We start from the raw sequence: 10,609 nt of genomic DNA on the forward strand, positions 1-10,609 counted from the left end.
ATATATATATATATATATATAGGCAACTCTCTCCTTGTGTCAATCTAGCACCCACTATTTACATCGCCCCTTTTCACTCTAGTTCATATTACCCATATATATATATATATATATATACAAATACATTGTAATTGCAATAGCGATAGAAGAAGAAACAAATCAAATCAGATCAAATCAAATCAAACAATCCATCAAAAAAAAAAAAAAAAAAAAACAAAAAAAAAACTCACCGTGATGGTACTCAGTCTTATTGGTCCCCTGGATAACACCCGTATCCAACGTATTCTCCTCATTGCAGCCTATGCCGGCACCACACTTAAAGTTGTTCCCATCACTGTTGGTGTTGAAAATGAAACCGAGAGTTATCGCCGCAATTGCCATCCCCTCTCCCGAGTTCCCGTATTAAAATCAGATGAGGGATATCTCTTTGAAACACATGCCATTGTTCGTTATATTGCCCGCACGGAACGGCCGTATGGTGCCGATGGCTGTGATCGATATCCATCACCGCAGCATCATGTACCTTATATATTGTATGGAAAGAACGTAAGAGAGGCGGCGGATGTGGACTCGTGGTTGGATTTTATTATGATGGAAATTGACACTTATGCATTTCCCATTCTCACTGCGGAGAAACAACAACAACCACCGAGACGAACACGTGGTGCGGGTAGTTTAAATAACACTACAACAAGTACAAGTACACCAGCATTATCAGCGGCGGAGTTAAAGCGTTTACAAGAGGGATTGGAAGAAGGACTACGGGGATTGGAACAACGATTGGTGTTTATGAAGGAACTGCGAAAAATTATGGGTTTTGCATCTTCTAACAGTGCACACGCGAATGCGGCGAATGTGAATAATAATAATAATAATAATAATAATAATAATAACAACACTCATCCACTCGGCAGTGCCCGCTCGCTTCCATTGGATGAGTATGAGGATGGATTATCAGAGGAAGAGATGCTCATATCGGCAACCCCACGGGAAAGTACCTTACTACGTGGATCCCACACATATAATATCAAAACACGTATGGAAGTTCCACCAGATGCCAATAACAATAACCAAGATAATAATAATATTAATAACCCAGACAATATGGGGGATGGAAATGTCCTCTCACGTCTCTCCATTCCAACACCGCGACTTTCCATTCCAACACCGCGACCCTCTTCACTTACGCCGCGGGCCTCCAATCTAACACCCCGGCGGAGTGCAAATCCCGCTGCGAGTGATTATCTCTTTCTCGTTGGCGACTCCCTCACCGCTGCGGATCTCGTTGTGGCCTCCGCTGTGAACAACGCACTGCAGGCGAAGTGTGTGCAGGCCACAGCGCGACAGCAATACCCGCAGCTCGTGCGTTATGTGCATAGTGTGCTGCGGCTGCCGGTGGCGGCGGATGTGCGCAAAGCCCTTGGTGTGAGTCTCGTGTAAATATATATATATATATATATATTTATAGAGAGAGAGAGAGGAGCATTGTGTTGTGAATGATGGGGTGTGAACGTAGAGGGAGGGGTGGGAACGAAAAAAAAAAAAATTAAAAAAGAGGGAAATGGAAGAGCAAACAATTAACAAGAAAGAAAGAAAGAAGAATAATAGAAGTAAAAATGAAAAACAAAAAAAAACAAAAAAGAAGAAAGGGAACTTTATATGTACTGGTAGTGGGAGGAGGAGGAGGAGGGACCCAGAGGAGTACTCATAATAACAAGAAGAAGGTAGAATATAAAAAGGCAATCCAAGTAGATTAAAGGCATATATATATATATATATATATATATATATAGTTGTCAAGGATGAGAGACCTAAAAAAAAAAAGGAAAAGAATGGAATGAGGAAGCGTATTTACATAGTTATTTAATTCTAGTTGTTCGTATTTGCCATTGGGTTCTCTTATTATCTTTGGTTTTTTTTTTTTTGTTTAGGTTGGGAGTGGGGTGGAGAAGGGTGGATGGATATAAAGGGGGGAGGTGGTCTGTTGCCGTATTGAAAAGAAAAAAAAAGAAAGAGAAAGAGAAAGAGAGAGATAGTAATGGAAAGTAGTACCACATTTATTATGTACATTGTATAGATACGTGCGTGTGCATGCGTATGTTTACTTCTTCTTTTTTTTTCTTTTCTCTCCCCCCACTCCCACATACACACACACACGCACACACACACTCTCTCTCTCTTTATTTCTTCTTTTTTCCTTCTTTATATTCTCTGGCAGTGTTCGTGAGCGTCTGTCTCTCTGTCTGTTTGTGTTTGTGTGTATCCGGAGATGAAGGTTAAGAGGGAATGATGAATGAGAGTAGATGTGAGTAACCACAAGAAGTGTTATTTTATACAAATTACAATATATATATATATATATATATATATATATGTATTATTTACACTTCTGCTTGCTTTCCTTTTGTGGTGGGGAGTTATAACGCATGTGTGTTCATCGGTATTTTCCTTCTCTTTTTTTTTACTTTTGCTCGTGTGTTTTTTCTTTTTCCTCCCCTTTGGTGTCTATTTTATTTTTTATTTTCTTTTATTATCTTCTTTTCATTCTTCTTGTTCCTCTTTTTGAGCATTGTTATTGTTATATTATTGTTATAACTATTATTATGAGTATTATTACCACTATTATTGATGATGATGATTAGTATTTTTATTATTATTATTATTATTATTATTATTATTATTATTATTATTATTATTAATGACTATCCGTACACTTATCATTTCCCTCTCCCCATATTTGTAGTCTATCGATTCTTGCTATTACTCAACCATAATAGATCATAGCCAAAAAAAAAAAAAAACAATGGACTCTTCCTATTCCTCCTCTACTACTACTACTACTACTACTACTACTACTAATATTACTACTAATACTATTACTAGTGGTGGTAGTTCTTCTTGTAGGAATAATGATGTGGGGAGTATCATTGCTCTCTGTAATGCCCGGGCGGTGGATGCACAACTCCTGCATAATAGCAGTGAGTCCACGGCCGCGGCTCGTCTACGTCGTAGTTATTTTCACATCCGTACAGCCCGTGTGTGTACAGCTATTGCAATAGTCTCTGCTGCTGCTGTTGCTCTCTTGGCATCCTGGCAATATCGCCGTATTTACCGTGTATGGCGATTGCGATATCCCAGTCGTGTGTTGGGGCAACAGCGGCTTATGTGCACTCTCGCCATTGGCAGTGGGAGTTTGTTGTTGTGGTTGTTTAGTCCATTTGGCTCCACCGCGCGGTGTGAGTTGTGTTGGCGAGATGTGCGTCGACTGGATGAGATTGCAATGCAGGCACTTGTGTTGAGGCAGCGGTATGAGGAAATAGCGGCGGAGATGAGTGTGGGGACTGAGAGAACGGCGGGTGGGAAGAAATATGAGGAGTGTGAGGAGATGTGGGAGGCGTTAATGCGGCATCGTCTGGTGCTGGATGATAATGTGTAGAAGAGGAAGAAGAAGAAGAAAGAGGGGTGTATTCAGGATGAATCTATTTATTTATTTATTTTTGCTTTCTTTGTGTGTTTGTGTTTGTTTTATTTTATTTCTTCTGCATTCTTTCTCTCTTTCTCTTTCTCTCTGTTTATATATATATATATATATATGTTTATATTTATATTTCTCCTTCTTTCTTTATACACATTTGCCCCTTCTCCCCTCTCTGGCTGTTGCTGCTGTTATTATTAGGTGATAAGGTCAAGACAATAACAACAAATATATATATATATAAAAAGATAATAAGAACGATTTGGAACACTTACAGTATTTTGGAAAGAGAAAGAGAAGAAGGAAAGGAAGAAGATAAATAAGGGATAGTTACTTTTGTATAGTGGTTAAGTGTTCAAAGGTGGAAAAAAAATAAAAAAAAAACTCACGCAAACAGTTGTAAAGGCGGGGAGGTATCACGAAAAACAGGTGAGTGAGTAAACAACAACGAAACAGGAAAGAAGAAAACCCCAAACAAACAAAAAAAAAGGAAGGAAAAACAAAAAAAAAGAAGAAAAGCAAAGCAAAAGAAACGGAAAAGAAAAGAAAAAAAGGAGATTTCTATCTATCTATCTATCTATTTATTTATCTATCTACGTTAAGCTCCTTGTTACCACAATTACTGACTTTTGTTTTTGCACTTGTTGTGCTTAAAGTTCTGCAATGAGCGGTGAGAATTCAAAGTGGGGTTTAGATCGGATTCTTGCTGAGGTGGCAGCCATTAACAAAGAGCAGGTCTCTGGCGGTGGGAACAGAGATGGGAGAAGTGAATTCTCCTCCGATGGAAACAACAGCAACAACAACAATAACACTAATATTATGATTAGTAATAATAATAATAATGATAATCATAATAATAATAATGATAATAATAATAATAGTAGTAGTAATAATAATAGTAATAGCACGTCCGCTTGTATTGCTGTTTCCACCACTCAAACATCTCTGCCCTGTCTCTCACCGTTTCCGTCTTATCTTGAGACGGATGTTGTGGGTGAGGAAGTACACAATTACACATCGCCGTCTATTCATACAACATCTGCTAATATGGTCTTCTTGACAAATGACAGTACCACAACTCCTCCTATTACTTTGCCAACAACAACAACAACAACAACAACGGGAGTAGCAACAGAGGGATCATCTCTTCGCGGCTACACACCTGTTAAGATGCATACACCACAGGAGTGTCTGATGCCAACCCGTTCCACTTCACCATTCTCTTTGGTGAATGGACTCACACCTTCCAAGGAGAGTGCGACTGCCCTGCGGCTGCAACTTCATCAGTCGTCTACAGATACCAATATGAGGACATCAGGCATAAATGGAAGTGGAAGAGGAGGAGAGCTAGCGAATAACATGACAAGTACACCATCTACACCGTTTTGGCTACAAGTTTCTGGATACTGCAGCAGTACAAGTAATAATAATAATAATAATAATAATAATAATAATAATAGTAGTACTAGTAGTAATGATAACATGAATGCTAATTATAATAATAATAATACTAATACTACTACTACTACTACTACTACTACTAATAATAATAATAATCTCAGTAGTAATGATACGTTGAATCCACCAAAATCGTTCCTTAACCTCTCTTTGGAAACGCCCATTAACACCGAATTACTTTCTCTCCATTCCCCATCACAAGAAGGGAAATTGATATTGAGCGGTGGGCCGTACACTCTGCAGCGACAACAACAACAACAACAACATCGCACAGATGGTCTTTCTCAGGCCAGAACCACAAGAGGGAATGTTTTGCAACAACAACAACAACAACAACAGCAGCAGCAGCAGCAGCAGGAACATCATCTTCCATATGTTGTTTTCTGTCAATCTTTTCCAGAGGATGTTCATGATACTTACGTGATATCACCTACCTCTATGGATCCCAGGAATTGTCAAGGTATCAAATCTATACCTGAGAAGAATAGTACGATGCTTACAGATGTGAAGAGTAATTTTCGAGGTATTACACAAACACCGACGTGTTTCTTTTCAGAAGAGAGTGGAACTACTGGTTTGAATGGTGGTTCCCCAACACTTTTGCCCTTAAGTAGAGAACTGGGAAATGCTTCTCGAGCTCTCAGCATTAACTCCACCCTTACCCGTCATTCATCTCAGAGAAATCCTACACAACAACAACAACAACAACAACAATCGGTTCCACTTCCGTTGGTCTCTGCTGGTTCCTGCAATCGTCAACGTTCATCCATGGCTCTCTCGGAACGTCGGTGTAATCCACAGAGTTGTACACCAGCAGCAGCAACAACAACAACAACATCAGTCACAACAACGCCAACCATAACTGCAAGACAACGTTCTCTTGATATGATGTCGTTAAGAAGATTATCTCAAATTCCCTCACAGTCAGGATCTCTGATAGAACTAGATCTTAGTCAGCAGAGTTGCCGTTCGATGCAATCTATTCTGGAGAGTACACCCTATCATTCATCCACTGTACAGCATATTGTAGGGAAACTTTTACCTGAACTACCACGGGTAATGATGAGTCAACATGGAAACTTTCTTGCGCAAAAACTCTTGCAGATTGCCCCTAATAAAGAACGATTGATGATATTATCGGAGTATCTCTCTGATCATTTGTGTACCATAGCCGTCTCACCTCATGGTAATTACGCCGTGCAGAATCTTATTGATTCTCTCCGATCAGAGAATGAGATTGATCTTGTCTGTAATGCCCTTGGACGGGATGCCCCATTGCTGATGAAGAACCCAAGTGGTTCTCATGTTGTGAATAAACTACTGGAACGTGTACCAGAGCGGGTGAATTTTTTATATAATGCCATTGTGGACCGCACAGTTGAGATTTGTAATGATAAGCAAGGCTGTTGTGTTGTGCAAAATTGTATGAAACTCGCCCCAGCAAGGCAGCAATTACGATTACAACAAGCAGTACTTAATAATGTGGTCCCTCTCGCTACAAGTCCATTTGGAAATTATGTATTAACCCATCTCTTTGAACTTTGTGCTAATTCAGAGAAATTACATGTAGTGGATGAGGCAGCAGCACTTCTCAGTCATATATTAAAGACACTTTGCACAGATAAATTCGCATCTAATGTGGTTGAGATGATTCTACGATATTGCAGTCAACATGTAAAAGTGGATATTTGTCGTATGTTACTTGAGATGTCAGAAGATGAAAAGACGTTAACGGTAAGCCTTACTACCAATACTACCATCAGCAGTCTAAGCAGTAACGGCAGTACTAAGAATAATAATAATAATAATAATAATAATAATAATAGTGGTAACCCTCATTGTGAGTCTTCCACACTTTCTACCATCACATGTAATCAGTATGGTAATTATGTGGTGCAAACCATGCTTAAATCCTTACCTGTTGGACCAGAACTTGTACACTTGGTTAAAGCCCTTGAAAAACTTTTTCCATTACTACAGGGAACACGTTTTGGAAAACATGTAATGACGAGAGTGGAAGAGGCACGTGCGCGTATTAAATCGTGTGAACAACAACGAGCTTATGAATCTCTGGATGATCTCTTTTTTCCTGGTACTCCTGCAGAGGCTGTGGCATCTTCCCACACCAGTACTCTCAAATCCTTCCCAGACTCATTCACACTACCACAGCAGCAACAACAACAACAGAAACGAAAACAATCGCCGACAAGATCGACATTGGCATTTTCACATAATGCCAGTAAAGTTGCTGCTTATGGATTAGGTGGTTTTTCTTTTTTTTGATCGGGCATCTAATTCCTTTACGCCGTCTCTACCATTACATGGACAACAACAACAACAGCAGCAGCGTCCTGATGTATTCCATTCGAGTCTATTGACACAACCAGAAGAACAAATACAACAGAGCAGTCGATACAGAAGTCGAAAGGATACGCGATTAAGGTAAAAGTAACAGAAGGGGGGTGGGCATCAACGAAGAAAAGAAAAAGGAAAGAAAGAAAAATGGAAATTACACTATGAATTATTTTACGGAATGAGTGGAAAGAGGGAGAAGGAACGATCTTGGTGATAATGCCGGGGGCAAGGAATGAAGAAAACAGGGGAATGAAGAGGAATGGGAGGAAAGTTAGGAAAGATAAAAAAAAAAAAAAAAAAACTAACTTTACTCCTTTCTTTAATAAGAAGAGGAAAAAAGAACCACATTCTTTCTTTCTTTCCTTCTTTATGTGAATGTATTGTATGGGTGTCAGGAAGTATTATTATTATTATTATTATTATTATTATTATTATTATTATTATTTGAGTAAGGCATACACATATCCTGCAATTTCCTATACTTCTTTTTTTTTTTTCTTTCCCCCGTTTTGTGTGACTCTTCTCACTGCTTATGTTAACGTAAGCAAGGAGGGAGTATTCAAAGAGCCAGAAATTGGAAAGACTGTGCCTGTGTGATAGATAGAAAGAATAATCGGAGGGGGTCAATCCCTCCTTTTATTTAAAAAAAAAAATTTGCTTTTCTTCTTTTTTCTATACCTCACTATGGTATTTATATATATATATATCCTTATGGATGGAATTCAGTAGGATAACACCAATCAACATGTCCACTGTGTATAGTTTGGAAGTAAGGATAAAATGCGGCTGGTGTCTGCATTACGTTCCTCTTTTTCTCTATTGTTATTGTTAATGTTGTTCTTCTTTTTTTTTCTTTTACTTTGCGAAAAATGAAAGAGAGAAAATATTTGATTTTATTATAAAGGGAAGGAACAAAAGTACGAGAAATATGTAAACACCCCGTTAGGTGTTATTGTTGTACTATCTTTTTTTTTTTTTGTTTTTTGTTTTTGTTTTTGCTCAGTTGTTTTTATTGCTTTTTATTATACTCTTCTTGCAGAGGCGAACTTCGTATAACCACATATGCTCGTTAAAGAGTATATGTGCTTGTAAACATTCTTTTTCTTTTTTTTTTACTTACACATGCCTTTTGGAGTGATTATATATATATATATATATATATATATATATATATATATATATATATGTGTATATGGGTATAAACAGAGACATTATATATCCATATATTTCTCTTTATCCTTGAGATTTTGTTTTTTTTTTTCTTTTAAGTTTTTTTTCTTTCTTGCGGTTACACATCTACATGCGCGTTTATAATTGGGTGTGGGATGAGCAAAGGAAGTGAGTGAAGTGATATTAGAGGGAATAAGGTTACGGAAGTAGTTTAAACAAAGAAATAAAGTCGGAAAAGAAAAAAAAAAAAGAATTACAAAAACAAGTATTCTCTCTTCTCTAGTTTCTTTCTTTTTTTTTTTTTTAATTCAGTCCTATTGTTTTTGTGTTTGTTGTTTGTTGTTGTTTTTTTTTTTTTTTTTTTTTTACTTGCATTCTTACTATAATTCACTTTTTTTTTTCGGCCTTCTCATAATCTTTCTTTCTTTCATTCTCTCTCTTTCTCTATCTCTTGCTCTTTCAACATGCTTTTTCTTTTTCGTTGGTACTTGTGCGTTCCACTTTCTTTTTTTTTCCTGTTTTTTTTTTTTTACATTCGTTTTGTTCTGTTTTGTTTTGTTTTCTGGTTTTTGGCATTCTTTGTTGTGGAAGGAAATTACATGTGGGTAGTACATAGGGGAAAGAGGGGGAGAAACGGTAAATCACGTGGATCTCTCTCCATATATACATATATGTATATACCTCTCTGCTTGTGTTGTGTGTGTATATATCTGTGTTTGATAGTGGTAGTAATTAGTAATCCCTATTTATACCAATATATATATATATATATATATATATATATATATATATATATATATCGCTCTTCTGCTTCTGCTTCTATATCTTATCCGTCTATTTATCTTGTTTTTTTTTTTTTATTAATTCTTTCTCTGCACATTCTCTCTACCTACCAGATATACAGAGTTTCGCGTAATTTTTATATAGTGAATAAATCTTTAGTCCTGTGGGGAGGGAGAAGGATCCTTAACGTCCAAAGAAGGGAAAGGGGGGAAAGGACGTGTTTAAATATATATCTGTGAATGGAATCCCGATCACACGATAGCCTTGCTTTTTTCTTTTCTCATTTCTTTCGTTTTTTTTTTTTTTTTAGATGAACGCCTTGTGATTATGACACTTGGTGCATTGCTATCCGCTTTCTTGGTTTCTTATCCTTTATTATTATTATTATTATTATTCTATTCACTAAACTTTGCTTGATTCTTCTTTTTATTTCATTCTTTTATTGTTTTTTTTTTTTTGTTGTTGTTGTTGTTCTCTTCAACCGTAGTTGCTGCTTGTAACTGATGTTGTTCCCTTGGGTCATCATGGTTGCAACTATGACGTCTGTGGTCACTCACTCACTTGCGTTGAGTTGTGAGGAAGAAAACAGAAAAAATAAAAATGAAAATAGAAGAAAGAAAATGAAGAAGAGGGAATGAGATAATCTCTCTTTCTTTCTTTTTTTCTTTCTTCCTCTCTGTGTGTTTTAAGCAACATTGATCTGCTGACAAGGGGGAACAGCAGTAGTGAGAGTGAAAGGAAGAAAAGAAGATGTGAGTCGGAGGGAAGTGAGAGAGAGAGAGAGGGGGGGGGGAAGTTTTTAAAAAAACGTGAGGAATTCTGTTTTTTCTTTTATATGTTTTTTTCTTTTTTATCTTTTCTTTTTACCTAAACATGGTTTCGCTTCGATTTTTTATCTTGATATGCGTTTTGGAGCGTGATTATATGGAGATTTTACTTGTATTGACATGCATATTATATATATATATATATACAGAATTTATGATCTATTTTGCCTTCTTTCAACGGCTTCACGAGAATTAGTATTAACATCTCCCACGTATATTCTCCTTGTATTCTTTTTCCCTCTGTCACTATTGCAGCAAACTTGCATTGGGTAGATGTAAGCATATTTAGGAATAGGAAGAGAAAGGTAGGAGAAAGAGAGGGTCTGTGTGTGTGTGTGTGCGTGTGTGTTATGGGAGAAGGGACTGCAGGGGGTGTGGGGAATAATAAAAAGAAAACGAGGAAGAAATTTTGTGTGTGTGTGTGTGTGTGGTTTGAAGGGGGAAGAAAAAAGGCTGCTAATAAACTGAATGAGAAGCCGAAAATGATATTTTGACTTTTGAATTCCTTTGTTACATCCGGATTTTCGGTTTTTTTTTTTTT

At 37.2% G+C, this 10,609-nt stretch overlaps 3 protein-coding genes across 3 annotated transcripts; all 3 read left to right on the forward strand.

Annotated features, from left to right (window-relative positions):
- Positions 1 to 234: 234 nt before the first annotated feature.
- On the forward strand, positions 235 to 1,440 carry TM35_000321440 (putative elongation factor 1-gamma (EF-1-gamma); the record flags this gene model as incomplete). Its single annotated transcript, XM_029028771.1, has 1 exon — positions 235 to 1,440. The coding sequence occupies one exon, from the start codon at positions 235 to 237 to the stop codon at positions 1,438 to 1,440; it is 1,206 nt and encodes a 401-aa protein (XP_028879895.1).
- A 1,363-nt stretch (positions 1,441 to 2,803) lies between these two features.
- Positions 2,804 to 3,436, forward strand: TM35_000321450 (uncharacterized protein; the record flags this gene model as incomplete). Its single annotated transcript, XM_029028772.1, has 1 exon — positions 2,804 to 3,436. One exon carries the CDS (start codon positions 2,804 to 2,806, stop codon positions 3,434 to 3,436), a length of 633 nt encoding a protein of 210 aa, XP_028879896.1.
- Positions 3,437 to 4,138: 702 nt separating this feature from the next.
- On the forward strand, positions 4,139 to 7,216 carry TM35_000321460 (putative pumilio/PUF RNA binding protein 4; the record flags this gene model as incomplete). Its single annotated transcript, XM_029028773.1, has 1 exon — positions 4,139 to 7,216. One exon carries the CDS (start codon positions 4,139 to 4,141, stop codon positions 7,214 to 7,216), a length of 3,078 nt encoding a protein of 1,025 aa, XP_028879897.1.
- Between the last annotated feature and the right edge of the window lie 3,393 nt (positions 7,217 to 10,609).

The sequence above is a fragment of the Trypanosoma theileri genome (genome assembly GCF_002087225.1).
Source record: "Trypanosoma theileri isolate Edinburgh chromosome Unknown TM35_Tth_32_V1, whole genome shotgun sequence".
Lineage (NCBI taxonomy): Eukaryota > Euglenozoa > Kinetoplastea > Trypanosomatida > Trypanosomatidae > Trypanosoma > Trypanosoma theileri.